This window comes from Poecilia mexicana, unplaced genomic scaffold, assembly GCF_051168715.1.
Source record: "Poecilia mexicana isolate PSO_F unplaced genomic scaffold, ASM5116871v1 scaffold_9, whole genome shotgun sequence".
NCBI lineage: Eukaryota > Metazoa > Chordata > Actinopteri > Cyprinodontiformes > Poeciliidae > Poecilia > Poecilia mexicana.
Window position 1 is genome coordinate 3,512,529 of NW_028263378.1, and position 17,561 is coordinate 3,530,089.

Genomic DNA, 17,561 nt, shown 5'->3' on the forward strand with positions numbered 1-17,561 from the left:
GCACATGCTCCTAAACTTGGGATGCTCTGCGCATCGGGATCAATAAAATACTTATTCCATTGGCAGATTATTCCACTTCTAACACAGCATTTTTCCCATGTTATTAGTGTTTTTGGTCTAGTTTCTACTACAAATATCTTAGTAAACTTGAAATGACACAAAACGAACTTAGAAGTAACTTTTCAGAAAAATGTAGGAGCTTGTTTTAAGTTAATTCTTTCATATTGGTAAAAAAAAATTAGATCCATTGGCAGAGTATTTAAATCACAACATGGAAAAAATGTCTTGTTATAAGAGAAATAATCTGCCAGTGAAACTAGAGATTTTTGACTGAAAACAAGCTCTTATATCTTGGTAAAAAGCTACCAGTAAGTTAATTTTGTCTCATTTGAAATGTACTAGAAATTAGACTAAAAATACTTGTTAAGGTTTTGTAAGCTTGCTGCTTCCTCTCCTGATGTCTCCGTCTCTTGTTTTTTTTGTCCAGATGTACCACTCTGACCACGGTGTGGACTTCCCCGACCTCTGCTTCCAGATCCCCGGCGGTCCTGCAGAACTGGGCCCAGCTGAGTGAAAACATCTGCAAACCAGAAAAACCTTCAGCCTCAATCTGCTGCTGTAGATCCGCCTCCTACCTTCCTCCTCTGGGACCATGGACAGCCCTCCGAAGGTTTCTGGAGAAACGCTGATCGTGCATCACATTCCCCTGATGCATTGCCAGGTTTCGGGGGGCTGCGGCGGATCTCTGAAGAGGACCAACCCGTTCAGCCCGCCGGAGACCCTTGGCCTGAGCCGCACCACGTCACTGCCGGAGAGGGATGTCCTGCAGAGGGAGGCTCTGCTCTATAGCAGCCTGATCCAGACCTCCAGTGGCTCCTGGTCCTCCAGCGGCGGCGTGGGGAGAGAGAAGCGAGGCGGCGGCGGGCGAGGCGGGAGCACGGCGAGCGACGACTCATCGTTCACCTCCAGCAACTCAGAGGACCTGCTGATCACAGCTCACACCTTACCCAGAGCCAAGCCGAGGAATAGGAACCCTCTGCGCCGCAATCCGTTCCTCCTGAACACAGACGAAGACGAGGATGAGGAAGACGAAGACGACAGCGACAACCTCCACGGTTACCTGGAGGACTCGTCCTTCCACCTGCACAGCAAGACGAACGCCGCGCTGGACGACGCCATGGCTCCTTTCCTGGGGTTTGCGTCCGAGCCGTTCCTGCTGCATGGCTCCGGCGAAGGAAGCAGTCGGGAATCTCTGAGGGGGGCGTCCTCTGATCTATCCAACCACCTGGACGACCTAGACGTCCTGGGACTGGACAGGGAGCGCCGCCACGGCAGCAGCGGCTCCAACGTATCCATGGACTGCGGCGAGCACGACTGGGTCGATGACGACGAGGAAGAGGACGACGATCAGCCGATGAGATGCGGCCAGAGCAGCAAGACGGGTTCTTACTCGTCCGGCTCGTCCAATCAGCACTGCTCCTGCTGCGCTCTGTCCCAGAACTTCCCAGAAACCTTTGCCGAGCCGTTCCTGGACTTCCAGCAGGGCTACTGCAGCGACTCGTCCTGCAACAGCTCCGAGGGCGTCCTCGTCAACTTCAGCGCCATTTACAATAAGATGAACAATGGCATCCCGGAGAAGCAGCCGCCGCCGGCTGGCACATCGTCTGTCTCCGATCTCCACGGAAACCAGCAGGACGCCAGAGGGGGAGGGGCGTTCTACCTGGACCTCCACACCTCCCCGACCGAGCCGCCGCCATCCTGTTTCTCCAACGCCTTCCCGCTCATCCGAGAGCCGCGCCTCTCCAGCTCCTCTGCCTGCTCCTGTTCCATGGAGCACCAGGCGACCCTCGACCTCGATGCCAACTGCAACTCCTTCCACCCTCCTCACGCCGCGGGGTCATCTGGCGACCTCGCTTCCTGTCTGCAGAGCCAGGCGCGCCTCGTCGTCGCCACCCAGAACTACTACAAGCTGGTGACCTGTGACCTCTCGTCCCAGTCGTCCCCGAGTCCAGCGGGTTCGTCGGTCAACAGCTGCTCCTCGGAGCACAGCAAAGGCAGCCCAACGCCGAGCCAGCCCAGCGAGTACTTCCTGTTCAGGCAGCGAGGCGAGGAGCAGGGGCTGGAGGAGGAGGAGGACAAAGATGGAGCGTCGTCTCGAGTGAGTAGAGAATCCTGATTTATTAGTTTCTGCAGATTATAAACCTTATGGAATCATTAGTTCCTATATTTTGCTTGTAAGTTTGATTTTATTCATTTATTTCAACAGGTTTTTAACAACAAAACAAGCAAACAGTAAGACAGAGAAAACATGTGCATACGAAACCAATTACAAAATAATTTATTTACCACTACTTGTGTGCTTTAAATCTAGACCTTATCTCAATTTAATGAAACATATTTCTTACAGACTCAATAATTATCAAGAATTTGTAATTAAAACCATGTTATAATATCCATGTTTTACATATTGTGCTAAAGAACCAACAGAAAATTATATTAAAAAGATAAAATGGTTACAAACTAAATCTGCAGATAATAATAATAATAATAATAGTTTTCAAGTCTATTAAGATATTTGCACTAGAAACTAAACTAAAATTACTTTGTAAGATTTGGTGATTTTGTAGGGCTATATATACCAGTAGGTGAATAAATATAAAATTGAAAAATGAATAAATAATGATAAAATAAAATGAATGCAGAAGTCGTTCTGATGATTAGGCCAATCACAATAACCAATTTTGATGGACGATAAATTGCAAAGTTATTGCGATAAACGATAGTGTTGTAATCTTGAGACAATTTTCATGTAATATAATGGAAATTATGGCATAAAAATGCAAAAACTTGAATTAAATTTTAAATTCTAATGAACTTTTAACACTGGAGCTGAAGGACATTTTAAATATCCAAATAAATTAACAAAACAACAGAAACAACAAATAAAATGAATTATGAAGTTTCTCTAAGCAAAACTGTTTGTTGAGAACAAGAAGTTTGACTTGTATGTTTTGTTCATTTTCTCCTGATTCAGCGAGATGATGATGATGATGATGAGGATGACGAAAACGAAGAGAAGACGAAGAAAAATGGCGGTCAGCAGGATGCTGAAGCGGCTGGAGTCGCTCCGTCCGTCATCGAAGGCCAGGTGTACGTCAACATTTCTCCTCCGATGGCTCAGCGGAGCGTCATCGGCGGCAGCGGAGCGCCCTCCGGAGGCCGTCCCCGCTCCCGCAGCTACGACCGCAACCTGGACAGGTGTCCGTCTCCGCGGCTCGGCTCGCTGGAGCGCATGCTGAGCTGCCCCATGCGGCTGAGCGACGGCGCCGCGCAGGCCGCCACGCCGCCGCCGCCGCCTCCGCCGCGCGTCACCTCCTTCGCCGAGATCGCCAGGAGCAAACGCAGACACGGCGGCGCAGGCGGGTCGCCGTCCACGAAGGCGGCAGCAGACCCGTTTTCCTCCACCTACTCCACCCACTCGCACTCGTCTGTGGATTTCTCGCCCATCCTGGAGCAGCGCGTCGAGTCCGTCAGTCCAGCTGCGTTGCCGGTGCGCTTCACCAGGTGTTACAGCCAGGGAAGCATCGAGCGCCACCTGGAAGGGGCGAAGGAGAGCCAGACCAAGACAGAAGGTACGTCCCCCCCATTACTCTAAAACAGGGTGTCCAAAGTGTGGCGCGGGGGCCACTTTTTGGTCCCTGACAGCAGTTCAACAATTTTACTAATTTGGCCACTTTATAAATTGTTTTGGGATGAAATTTCCATGGAAAGTTTAAACCGTCAGAAAGTGGGTAACACTATAATTAAAGGGGTGCAGATCAGGCTGACATGAAGGAGTCTTCATGAGTGTTTATAGCTGTTGTCAAGAAGTAATGACATTTTTAATGGACTTTTAATGCAAGTTTTAATGCAACTTTGCTTTAAAAGTGTCATTAATTACCAAATAATAATTTATCTGGGGGTTTTAGGAGCCATTCTATGCCTGAATGATTAATAAGTCACAGTTAAAAGGCTTAAATATGCAGAGGGAAAAAGCATTCCTCAAAAGAAAAATAACTAAGTCTCATTTGACGGTAAAAATGAAGAAATTACACAAACGTTTTCATGGAATATTGCAGAAAAAATAGAAACTGAGTCAGTTCTGCAGATACAAAAATATTTACATGTTGCCTGGGATTTAAATCTAAATTTGTTGAGGAATCAAGTAATTGGGGTTAAAATAATGATAAAAGTTCATGAATATTTTACAGGGTCAAACCTCGAGTGACTGAAACATTAAAGGTTATTACAATCCTATTTCAGCCATGTTATGTCTCCTGTTGCAATGCATTGAAAATAAAATGTTTGGAGTTTGTAAATTTCACTTATAATGAGACATTTTCCCCATGTTATAAGTGGAACTATGCTTTTTGTAAATATCAGGGAATTATTGACTTGAAACAAGCTCCTTGCTGAAAAGTTGCTTGTATGTAAGTTAGTTTTGTCTTATTTCAAGCGAACTAAGATACTTGAACTAAAAACTAGACCAGAAATATGTGGTTTTGTGTTTTTGCAGTGTTTAATTTCAGAGCTTTTTCTCCTCCCTGTATCTGTCTTGATTTAGAGCCATAACAAGCAGCTGTGCAGCTTCTCAGGATCATATATTATTGATCAGATTTCAGTGTCTTAGCAGCTTCCTTTATAAAAAGCTCTGCTAAAGCAAATCGCTCGATAACGATGCTAACAAGCAGCTTCAGGAAGAAGCTCGGCTGTCTAATGGACTCATGAAAGTGTTAAAATCAGAACAGACGGATAATGGAGCAGATTTTACAAACAGAAAGACAGAAGCTTTCTGTCCTGGAGCTCTCTTTGTGATGCAGCTCAACTGCGCCCCCTGTGGCCGAGAGGCGCTGCCGCACCCAGATCAGACGGCGGTGGGCCGGCCTTTTCCGGTGACAAACAGCTTGCGCAACGCGGCTGACGTCACGCACGCTCCTCTCTGTCATGCAGCAGAGAGGATCCATAAACAGCAAGTGAAACAGTTTGTGAGTGGCTGCAGAAAAGCGTTTCTCCCCCGTTCTCCTCATGCAGGGCCTCAGGTTCAGTATGTCTGAGTGTGTTTTCATCTTTTTTGGGTGGAGATTCGTTTCGTGGCCTGGTGAGAGAAAGCATGGCGGTGGTCTGGCTGTCTGACGAGCTAACTTTGTGACTGGGCAGTTTTTGCTGTTTTCCATTTCAGCCTTCAGGCTTTGCTGGAAAGAGTTCAGTCAGTTAACAGGAATATATTTTTTAAATCTCTTTATTGTTGGTTCATAGCTTTAACCTTCTGTGTTAATAATCAGCCAGTTATCCTTTAATTCACTTTAGAGACATAGTGAAACAAGATGTGGGGTCAAATGTTGAGAATCAATATTCGATTTAGTTTTGGTTTCATAAATCATAAGCTGCGTTTTAAGTGATCTGTAATCAGAGTCGAATAGAAGAAGATTGTGTTATTTTATGAGATGTTTGTACTAGTTTAGTTTTTGTGACTCAATAATTTCCATTTTTATGATTTATTATTTTTCTTTTTTCTCTCTTTCTACTAAAAACTGGATGATAAAAGTTTCCAGTCTGGTGTTTGGGTCTCAACTTGCCCTTTTTGTTTACAGAAATTTCATAATTAATTTTATTTGTGGTTTCAGTTGTTTTGTTCGTTTATTTTGGATATTTAAAACATCTTCCAGTTCCCGTGCTAAATGTTAAACTGCTCTTTTTGACTTGTTTATGATGAAATAATTGAGTTTTTCTTTCCCATTGCTTCTGTCTGATGCTAAGCTAACCCGGCCCTGGTTCTCTCTCGTCCAGGTGTTCTGTCGAGCTCGTCGGAAAGCCCGCCAGCGGTGGTCCGTTACAGTAAAGACCAGCGGCCCACCACCCTCCCCATCCAGCCCTTCACCTTCCACCACCAGTTCACCTCCAAACCCCCTCAGCCCAAGCCGCTGCTGCCTCTACTCACTGGCTACGTCTCTGGAATGCAGGCTCGCCCCTGTTCGGGGTCCGGGTCCGGTTCTGGAGGTCCAGTCGGTGAGGAAAGCGAAGAAGCAGCTGAAATCGGACACGGCTATCAGAGTTCCCGCAGCGCCACAGCTCCTCCGACCGAATCAGTCCGGCCTTCGCCTCTAGGGAGCTACTCCCCGGTCCGCCTGCAGGGGGCGCTGAGCTCTGGCAGCTGCTCCACCTGCACCCCCAGCCCCAAGCCGGCACACAGCCTCTCCTGTCCGCTTTCGGCCGGACTCGGCTCGCTTCACACCCCGCCCGCTGGGAGGCAGGGAAACGGGTCGGTGCCGTTGGCTCACACTCCTCCGCCTCCGTCTCTGGGGGTGAAGCGAGGCGTGGTGCCGCCCACGCTGCCCGCTGTGCAGGGACAATGTCTCCACCATAACGGACCAGCGCTTCACACCGACACCCTGAGCCCACTGGGCTGTCTGGACTCTGGAAAACTCTCAGACAGAGGGAAAGGATCTGGAAGCAGAACTCAAAATGGTAGGTTCCAAAATACATCAGAAACTCTGAGGCCTGGTATATCTGGGAAAACAAATATTTTATCAGTTTTGTAGGTAGAAAAAGAAAAGAGTAAATTTACACCAAAACTTTTAATCTCAGAAATTTTCTGAAAAAACAGAAATTTAAAAAAGTTGAATGTTTGTGAGAAAAAACTCTGATATCTTAAGATTAATCTCAGAAATTTTCTGGAAAATAGAAAATGTTGGGACTCAAAATGTTGAAAATTGTCTAAAAAAAACAACATAACAAAACTTCCGAGTTCCATAAATCAAAAATGTTCAACCTTTGAAACTCAAAAATTTTCAAGTTTTATAGAACATTTTTGAGATTTATCAAAAATTTTCTGAGTGTTTTCTACAAAACTTTCCACGTTTCAAAGTCAGAACTTTCCAAGAAATTTGTGAGATTATTTTCAAAATTATATTTTTTTTCTAGCAAATTTTTGACTTTTCAAAGTCAGAATTTTACCAAAATTTTTTTAAATGAATCTCTTAAATTTCTGAGTTTTATCTTGCAAATTTTCACCTTTTCAGCCACCTTGGTCTATGTTTTATCAGGGATGAACTGCTCATGGTCATGTCTCAGCTTTTCAGTCAGATTGCAGCCCGGCCTTTGACTATATCACTCCAAGATCCTCAGTGTTCTTGCATTTGGAGGTGGATTTGCAGCTGTGCTTTGAAACGTTGTGCGTAACCCAGGTGTGTTTGAGCTGAAAGGACATTTTCCTTCAGGATTTACTGCTAGAGAGAAAAATTAATGGTTCTGTCAGCTGCAGCAGGTCAACGCATGCCCACATCATCACTCAACCACCACCGTGTTTCATTGTCAATGTGGTGGTCTTTTTCTGAAATTTTCTATGCGTCATGATTTGTTTGATTTAAAACAAAAACAGAAGAAATCAGCAAGGGGACAAATACTTTGCTTTGGTTCTTTTATCTTTTTATCTGCTGTCTGTTACCTCTGAGCCTTTTCTTCCTATAAATAGTCAAGACGTTTTCTGTAAAAAGGGAAATATTTTTTATGATCATGTTGGTTGCAGCTTTTAATAAATCATCTTCAGTGAATTCTGTGTTTGTTTAAAGGAGACCTATTATGCAAAACGTTTTTATATTTCCATTTGGGTCTCAACTTCTTCTAAAAACAGCCCAAGTTTTTAAAAGAATCAGCTGTAAATTTAGCAACAAGTTCATGTATTTTGGTGTCTGGAAAATGAGCCGTCACAATCAACAGTCAGTGTGCCGTTACCTTGCCAATGCCATCCTGTTACCTAGCAACCCTGGCCGAGCTACAGCATGTTTGGTCAGCTGGTTTTACCGCTGTATGCGCTGTTGGAAAAGACAAGTGCTTTGCTGTTGACTTACCATTTAGAAACCGCTTGCTGCATTCTTGCTGGTTGTGCAGGAGGCTCCACGTCTGCTTGTCAAAGATGAATAATTGAAAAATTGAGCATTAGTTTGCAGCCATTTTCACGTTTGAGTGTAGATGTTAAGTTGGACGGCGTGGCCATGATGAGACACCCTCAAGCATCTCAATCTGGCAAAAATTTAATGAGCATAATAGATCACCTTTAATACTGATGCAAACCTAAAAAGCGCTGCTGCACATTCTTACTGTTCTCTTTTCTCTCTTTTTCTCCTCCCTCTGCTCATGCATGCTGTTCGATGTTCCTCTTTCATCTGCATGCATATTTCATCATTTCACTCCACAAACCTCCATTTATCCTCCGTCCTCACATCCCTAACCCGCTCCACCCACTCCCACAGCGCACCACCTCTCCCCCCAGGCTCTAAAATGGAGAGAGTACCGTCGCCGGAACCCCCTGGGCGTAGAGAGGGCCCCCGGGGGCCACTCTGCTGCCAGCATGGAGCTCAGGAGGGCTGGGGGGCCGCGCCCCGCCCGACGCAACGTGTTCGATTTCCCAACGGCTCCGTCCTCGCTGGGATGGCCCCACGGTGCTCAGGCTTCCTTAACCCAGGGGTGTCCAAACTTTTCCCTGCACTGCAAAAAACACAAAATCTTACCAAGAACCTTTGATCTCGTTTCCAGTGCAAATATCTTAGTACATTTGAAATAAGACAAAACTGACTTACCAGTAACTTTTAAGCAAGATATAGGAGATTGTATTAAGTCAGCAATTCCTTAATAATGATGAGAAAGTACAAGTTCTGCTTGAATTTTATTTAACTTATAATTTATGGGAAAAAAGTCTCGTCATAAGTGAGATAATCTGCCGCTGGAAGTGGTACTTCTTGGGCAACATTAAGAAATTATTGACTTAAAACAATCTCCCAAATTTTCCTTAAAAGTTACATGAGTTAGTTTTGCCTTATTTCAAGTGTACTAAGATATTTGGACTAGAAACCAGCAGTGTTGGGGCCCAAACCAGCAAATTTAAACTGCTGGTGGGCCACAAAATTCATTAAATTAAAAATGGAAAACTTTACAACGGAGTATTAGGGCCACGTTAAGAAATATATTTTTTAAAAAGTATGAGAATAAAATGTAAATGATACTAAATTATCTTCACAATATTAAATTTCCTTATTTTCAAGTTTACTTTATTTTTTTGTCATATTATTAAATATTTAATCAATTGAGACTGCTTAAGGCACATTGTGATGTAAAGCACTTGTGTTTGTGCTTTACGTCACAAACACAAGAAAACATAAACTATATAAAACCATCTTACAGCTGACAAGTCAGAAAATGTTACATTTTAACGAGCGCCATCATCAAATTCATCAATACATCCAATATGTTGGTCAATATTCCTTTATTATGGTCCACAAAGATTCACAACCATAGATTATTTTAAAAAAAACTTTGGGTGATCAACAGTTTTTGGTTCGATTTGCCAAATTTTTACCATTTTTGACTGGTAGTCAAGGGCCAAACCAAATCATTTTAAGGACCACAAATTGCCCCCGTGCCACATTTTGGACACCCCTACCTTAGACAGCATTAGAAAGCTTATAGAATGGCCTAAGCCATCAGAGAGGACGTTACTAAGCAGGTCTTTTATGTTTTTATCTGTTTGCAGCCGGTCAGTCGGCGAAGCTGCAGCAGAGCTACAGCGACTTCCTGCCGGATTATTTCTCCCTGACGGAGAAACCGCCGGAGGAGTTCTGCCTGTCGCCTGACGCCTCCACTTCCTCTTCCTGCTACTCCTCACAGTCCCACGTCTCAGTGGACCTGACGCAGAAGAGAGGTGCGGCGTCTGAAGGGTTAATAGTTAAACGTATTGATGAACCTTTTATTGTCTTTTCAATAACTAAAGGCAAACAGTTTATATTTTTTCAATATAAGATATAGGAGTTTGTATTAAGTAAATAATTGCTGGAGTTGGGAATATTTTCTTTTGCCTGATTTTATTTTTGTTGTTGCTTATATGAATTATTGTCATTTTTATCCTTAAAATACCAATATTTCCTCTTAACTTTATTTGTGGATGTAATTTTTAAATATTAAACAATTGATAATTTGATCAGTTACTCGGTACTTGAGTAGATATTTAACACAATACTATTTTACTCTTTCCTGAGTAATTTCTTGGATGGATACTTTTTACTTTTACTTAAGTAAAAATAAGTTGAAGTCATGCTTCTCTTACTTGAGCTCAATTTTGAGTACTCTGCCCACCTCTGGTACTTTATTTATCAATATCAGAAAATTACCAAACTTAAAACAAGATTTTTTCTTCTTCCGGTTTCATAAGTGAAATAATCTGCCAGTGGAACGAGATCTTTTCTACAGGAAGAAGAGTTGGTGAGATTTTGTTTTACCAACCTGTTCATTTCTGCGTTTCCTGTCGTCCATCCAGGTTTGGTGAAAGCAGTGAACACCGCCGTGGATCTGATTGTGGCGCACTTCGGCACCAGCAGAGACCCGGACGTGAAGGTCGGTCACTTTGTTTTATTTCATGTGTACTGAGATATTTGCACTAGAAATTAGACAAAAATATTTGATAGGATTTTGTTTTTTTTGCAGTGTGAGCAGCTAACGCTTTTCCTCTGCCTACGTCTCCCAGAATGCTGTGCTGTTCTGGATCTGAGTTCATTGATTTATTGAACTTTCTACCAGTTGCATTATCTACTTATACTGATCATGTGTTTACTGTGATATACATTGTTATTGATTTATTATCCAGCCCTAATATCAAGGTATATTTGGTGTTTTTTAAATTCTTTTAAATGGATTAAATGCTGCGATCAGGTAATTATTTCTATGGTGTGTTAATTATAGTTTGAAATCTGTATTTACCACCAGGCCAAACTGGGGAACAGCTGGGTGAGTCCCAACGTGGGGCACCTGATCCTGAAGTATCTGTGTCCGGCCCTGCGCGACCTGCTGCAGGATGGCCTGAAGGCCTACGTGTTGGACCTGATCATCGGGCAGCGCCGCTGCCAGCCCTGGAGCGTGGTGGAGGCCTCCACCCAGCTGGGTGAGTCTGAATACCGACTATAAGGTGTTTTAGAACTTTATATATTTCAAATAGATGCTTCGAAGGTTTGGAAAGGGTTTGTTATGATAACAACGTTTACTGGACGATAAACAGTCCCAGAAGTTATCGCAATAAATGATAAATTCAAGTAATGGCAGGACAATACATTCCTAAAGATCAATAATGAACATTTAACATGGGAATTGGAAAACATTTTAAATATCCAAAATAAATAAACAGAAACAACAAATAAAATGAAATATAAACTCTGTAAACAAAATTGTCCTTCAAGAAATAGTAGGTGAGACCAAACGCCAAACTGCAGATTTGTGTCATCCAGTTTTTTGTACATATAAACTATGCAAACAAAAATCATTGAGTTACTTTTAATTTATCATGTGATTAATTGATTCTTTGCTTATTGCAACAGCCCTAAGTGCCATATAACGTTTGATTAGAAGCCTAAATGTGGAAAATTTTATTTACAGTAGTTTCTGAAGTTAAATGAGATTAAGCTTTTTTGTTTTAGGTTAGTTATAATATGCAAAATTATTAATATTTACTAAATATTAGGAAACAGCATCAAACAGACTCAGACAAAAAATTTAAAACATTTTTTCAGAGATTTTTTTATAACTTTCTTTGTATATTATGTTTAAGCTTTAATTTGAATTGGAAGGGAATTTATCTACACTTTATTTGGATTGTCTCAATATAATGAATATTTAATTTTCCTAATGGGTCAATAACTTATTCATCTGCATAACTGAAACAAAGGTTGGCTTATTTTTATAAAGTTATTGAAATTGGGGGTTGTTTTTGTTAAATTAGTGTTTTGTTCAGTCAGATGAATAAAGTGAGAGAAACATTTCAAAACATAACATTTTGTTATATTTTCATTTACCTAAATAATTGTGATAAATGACATATAATAGTGAATTTAAACTGTCTTCTTTAGTTTATTTGTGTTGTTTTTATCTCTAATGCAATGCTGGAAAAGTTTTAAAAGTGCTTTAATTTTGCTGTTAGAAAAACAGTGGTATTAATCCCGTATGCAATGCTGACAGCAGCGGCTGATTTATTGTTCGTTTTTCCTGCAGGGCCGTCCACTCGAGTTCTCCACAGCCTGTTCTCGAAGGTGAGCCAGTTCTCAGAGCTGACCAGCCACAGCATGAGGCTCAACGCCTTCGTCTTCGGCCTGCTCAAGTGAGTTCTTCAAGTTCGCCTGTTTTCTGTTGGCAGATTTTCACTCTCGCTAACCTGGTAGCTGCTAGCTTGAGGCTGGAGTAAAATGAAATAATTTCAGTGCATGAGACAGATTAATTTTGGTTAATGGAGAACACATGTTGAGAAGGCGGAGCTTCAGAAAGAGCAGGAGCTTCTTAAAGAGACAGAGGCCCAAATTCAAGGCGTTAAATCATTTTTTTAAACATATTTATTCAGTTATGCTATAGAATGGCAATATGTGCCTGGAAAACACATTACAATGCCTTTTTAATGTCTTAAAATCTGTTCAAAACTAAACTAACTTAAACTAAATCATGTGATTAATGAACAAAATTAAGCTAATTTAATTTAGTTTTGAGAAACTAAACCTAAATCGTGTGATTAACAGCATCCAGAAAACATGCCAACCTCAGCTGCAGTGCCGTTGCTTGTGCCCTCTAGTGGCAGAGACTTGCAAAAGTAAATAAAAGTGAATAAAAGTGTCTTTCCTTGCATTTGTAATAAATGTATTATCTTTCTGTTTCAGTATGAAATCTCTGGAGTTCTGGTTTAATCACCTCTACACACATGAAGGTAACACCTCACTGGATTTTCTGTATTTCAGTAATCTTTTTTTCTTTCTGCTTCTCGTTCTGATGTTTCACTTTTGTCTTCCAGACATCATAGTGGCTCACTACAGCCTGGGGGGTTTCCTCCCACTGTCGCAGGGGCCGTGCAAGCCCCTCTTTGAGGAGCTGCTGCTCCTGCTGCAGCCGCTGTCGCTGCTCCCGTTCGACCTGGACCTCCTGTTTGAGCCGCACCTCCTCCAGAAGGGCCAGGAGCAGCTGCGGCGCAAGGAGCAGCTGCGCTCGGCGGGGCCGGCCAGCCGCTCCACCTTCCAGCTCATGAGGGGCTGGAGCACCACCGTCAGCGACGTGGCGCGGAGCGAGAGGCCGGGGCTGAGGCGCGAGGGAACATGGCCGGGGATGGAGCGGGACGGAGCGACGGCGGGAGCGAGTCTCTGGAAGGAGAGGGCAAAAGACGTGAAGGAGCGAGACCGGAGGAAGGAGAAGGATCCGGGGCACAAGCAGGCCGGGTGGTGGTACCAGCTCATGCAGTCCTCCCAGGTCTACATCGACCAGTCCGCCGAGGGATCCAAGTTCGTCAAGGCTGAGAAGAGGAAGAAATCCTCAGAGAGGAGGCAGAACCAACCGCCACCAGCAAGAGAGGGAGTGGTGGAGGGCGCAGAGTCTGAGGGCGAGCGAAGGGCGAGCGGAGGGGAGTCCAGAGGAAGGCCGTCGTGGATGGGCAGCCCGCCGGAGTCCATCCTCAACCGGGAGAAAGACCCGAACCTGGCGGAGGACACAGGGGTAGAAATCCGGGACGAGAGCCCCTCACAGGGCCAGAGTCTGCGCTGGGGGCGACTCTTCGGTTCCACCGTCGGTTCTCCTCAGAGAGCGGAGTCAGCCGAGCTCAGAGCCAGGGCCCAAAAGACGAGGTGAGAAAAGTAAAAAGAACATTTAAAAAGTCTAAAAGTAATCCCTTAGAGGGCCCCTCTCCCCATAGCAACACGTCGACACCAGATGCTTTATGGACAACCTTGAGTATGTGTCTGGCAGCCACAGATTCGCTGATCATAACATGAATATTAAACGGGCAGCATAATGTAAAATCAATGTTTTCGAGCTTTTCGTCATGTTATAATGCGATTCCCTCATCAAAAACATGACTGAAGTTTTGCCTTGATTCTTTCATGCATGTTTGAGAAATCCTTTAATCTCCATGGCAACCATTCAGCTGTGGAAAACACCTGGTGGTCCTAGCCCCGCCTTCGAGGTGCAACTCATCCTCTCTTTTAAATCATACTTGATATATTTAATATTTTTATAACAACTGAAGGTAACAGTTATTTTATTGTGCTATAAAATGGCACCATGTGCCTGGAAACCATTTACTGCATTCTTGTTGGTTGTGCAGGAGGCTCCACTTCTGCTTTTCAGAGATGTGCAGTTGTATGATTACCCATCAGTTTGTAGACATTTTCACGTTTAAACGTTGCAGTATTGGTGAGACGTCTTCATTGAATTCTGTGTAGCCTCGCTATGGCTGAAGCTACACATGATACGCTGCTAATATACCCTTGCTAGCTTTTTTTTCAGTAAGATTTTTTTTTTCTCTGTTGAACAAACTTTTCCCCCTAATTTAGCTCCATATTTATATTTCTACTCCAGGCCTCCATCAGGTTGGCTCTCCTTGGACCGGTCTATTCTGGACCTTGTTGCTGTGACCATTGGAGCGGGCGGTGCGAAGAAGGCGGAGCCTCCAACTACACCGACTCACGGCCAGACAACGGTGCCGCTTCCGCTAACTGAAACTAAACAATCGTCTTCTTGGTAAACGCATTTCACATGTGCCAGAAAATGTTGCAGCTGTTTTCACTGGGAACTTTTTTTTTTTTTGACCATCTGTTGCATTTCCTCTGATATGGCTCATGATTTCACACGTTTGCATGTATGAGGCAGAGGCATGATGTTATCTTGCCTCTCACCCAGTGACAAATGGAAATATCCTGCAAGCATAAACACGTAAAGACGATGGAGGGATGGAGGGATGGAGGGAGGGAGGGAGGTAGGGATGGAGGGATGGATGGATGGATGGATGGATGGATTTAAAACTTAATTCAGCTTCTTGTTTTGCTTTTTTCAGTGAAGTCCGAGCATTGTGCCATCACCTCGCCACCGACCCCGGCCAGCTGAGCTTCAATAAGGGCGATGTACTGCGGGTTCTGAGGAAGGCCGACCCCGACTGGCTGCTCTGCTCGCTGGGCTCCACCCGGGGTTTGGTCCCCATCATTTACGTGACGCTCAGCAGCATGGAGGACAGCCGCAGCGAGACCGGACTCAGCCAGCTCTGATCAGACTCTGTTAGCGAACGAACACTAAAACACGAAGAAGACGCACCGACGTGTGCGAGGTCCAACCACAAACTCACAATCAAGGTAACATCCAGAAAAAGACAGCATGCTTACATCCAAACGAAAACCAAAAGAAACGACGACAAACAAACCCAAAGACTCTCTGATGCTCTTCTTCTCAACACCTAAACGCTTAGCTGTGCTAGCATTAGCATTCAGCCTGGATATCACTCATCTGGACACAATGTGAAGGAAAACTCACCACACCTGGCTGCTCTGTCGCTGTGCTGTTTAAATGTTAGCCACAAATCATCATAAAGAGACTTTCTTTGAGATTCTGTTGCTTGTTAAGTGCTGATTTTTATTTTTATTCCCACGAAAGACAATAATCAAGGAGAAAAGCAGGAATTTACTCGTTAAAATGTTAATTTTACTGCAACAGTTGGTTGAAATCCAGATAAAAAATAATAATTTGCAGTATTTAAATTTAATTCAGCTTGAAGGCGTCTCCCTCTCTGCTGTGCTGCAGGCTAAGTGGCCCCTCCCTGCAGATTTGCACATTTTAATGTTTCGTTTACAATCGTTGTAGATTAAACAAACAAAATGAGAAATAAAGTTACAGAAGCTTCTGGTTTCTACTTTAAAAGCATGAAATCTTGCTTCCTTCTGCAGCGATCGTGCTTCACTTTTACAACCTGACAGTTCTGGGGACAACTGTAGTGAGTTTTATGTCTGTATTTAATCTACTGGTACATACTGTAAATGCATTTATGGCTCATTTACACAACCTGTATTTATTTATTCAGCTATTTAAGTAACTAAAGCTACAATCTAAGGTTCATCAGTTTGAATATTCTTCAGATTTTGTGTCATATTTTGTATTTAAAGGGGGAAATGTTTCTGCCTTAAAGCACTTAAGAAGGAGGAGAAAAAGATGATGAACCACCTTCTATTGGTCCTGATATTAGAATATATTTTCTATATTCTTTCACTTTTTCCCCACATTTCTGTGAAGATACTAGATGGGGAGATTTTTGGATGTTTAAAGGGAAATGTGTGAAATGTAGCCTTAGATAAGGTCCTCTAATACAAACCGATTATTAAAAGTGGCAACATTAATGTAAATTTATTAGATAAATGAATGCTGGCATGTTTTTTTTTTCTTTTTGTTTCATTGTACAGTTTTTATTTCTAACATTCAATTGTGTTTGAATTGTAAATATATTTAAACTCTTGGGGTTTGTTTTTGCCATAGAGCTCTACAGTATGTACGTATGAATGTCATTAATGATTTATCAGTGCATTTCATATTTTATACAGAAAGTATAAGCTTTAGATTTAACGCTAACACGCTGCTGACTCTAATCCGTGTCGTCCTGGAGGTCAGAGTTCACATGTGACCCATAAACGTGGTGGTGATTCAGCCAGAGTAAGCAGGAAGGAAGGATTGCTGCTCTTCGTCTCGCTGGCTGCCTGTAAATACCTTCAGCATCAGTGACACCGCTCCTCTGTCCGTGTGGAGCCTATACGATGTACGGCATTATCAAACTACTATGGATGTTAAATAACAAAGTGCTCATGTGATCACAAACTCATCCGGCTCCTGTGTCTTTATTTATGGGCAGTTTCCCATCTGTACACTGCAAAAACACAAAATCTCACCAAGTATTTTTCGTTTCTAGTGCAAATATCTTATTACACTTAAAATACGACAAAACTAACTTAAAGTAACTTTTCAGCAAGAAATAGGAGCTTGGTTTAAGTCAGTATTTCCTTAATGTTTTTCTTTTTTAATTACCAGTTCCACTGGCATATTATTTCACTTATAACAAAACAAAAGAGCAGCAAATACTGCAAATATTTGCTATACATGGGAGAAAGGGTATGTCCTGCCATCTTGAAAAATGGATGTCATTCTAAAATTCAACCAGCTAAGGAAAAACATAAAATCTGAGTGAACATGCCAACTTTTATGGCATCCAAAACGATGGCCATCTTGAAAAATTGGTGTCATTCTGAACATGGACATGAATATATATCAAAATTAATTGTTTAAAATACCTACAGTAAAAGGAAATTAAGTTTTTTTATATCTCGAAATGAAAAATGCAGATAGAATTACAGAATTGTGTCAAGGGTGTACAGAAAATGGATGGATGGATGCTCATAAATGCACACCTTTCATCAATGTCAATACAACTGATTGGATCAATCTTTTTTTTTTTTTGTATCAAATGTAAGCATTGTGCCCCAAAACAATGAAGTAATCACATCAAAATGTTAGAAATGTTGCCTTTAGTGTTTCCTTTGATTTCCAAATATGTTAGTATGTTAGAGAATAACAGGCATTAACTTAAAATACTTTGTAGAACGGCGCTTTTTGAAGTTCGGTCCATTTACTCCTATTAGCTTAGCGGCAGATCTGTCACATTCAATATGGCGGACGCAACGGGTAACGGCCCAGCCGCTCAACGA

At 42.6% G+C, this 17,561-nt stretch overlaps 1 protein-coding gene across 2 annotated transcripts in view; it reads left to right on the forward strand.

Moving 5' to 3' along the window:
* Positions 1 to 16,677, forward strand: part of rusc2 (RUN and SH3 domain containing 2) — a 28,885-nt gene extending 12,208 nt beyond the window's left edge. Inside the window, exons 2-13 of one of the 2 annotated variants that reach the window (XM_015010022.2) lie at positions 488 to 2,158; positions 3,035 to 3,632; positions 5,827 to 6,504; positions 8,289 to 8,477; positions 9,566 to 9,733; positions 10,346 to 10,422; positions 10,792 to 10,966; positions 12,067 to 12,172; positions 12,720 to 12,766; positions 12,851 to 13,670; positions 14,404 to 14,565; positions 14,879 to 16,677. In XM_015010022.2, coding sequence (XP_014865508.2) covers positions 653 to 2,158; positions 3,035 to 3,632; positions 5,827 to 6,504; positions 8,289 to 8,477; positions 9,566 to 9,733; positions 10,346 to 10,422; positions 10,792 to 10,966; positions 12,067 to 12,172; positions 12,720 to 12,766; positions 12,851 to 13,670; positions 14,404 to 14,565; positions 14,879 to 15,086 — 4,734 coding nt within the window. In that variant the 5' untranslated portion in view covers positions 488 to 652 and the 3' untranslated portion in view covers positions 15,087 to 16,677. The remainder of the gene's footprint in view (positions 1 to 487; positions 2,159 to 3,034; positions 3,633 to 5,826; positions 6,505 to 8,288; positions 8,478 to 9,565; positions 9,734 to 10,345; positions 10,423 to 10,791; positions 10,967 to 12,066; positions 12,173 to 12,719; positions 12,767 to 12,850; positions 13,671 to 14,403; positions 14,566 to 14,878) is intronic. The other variant, XM_015010026.2, reaches the window with a different exon arrangement.
* The last annotated feature ends 884 nt before the right edge of the window (positions 16,678 to 17,561 follow it).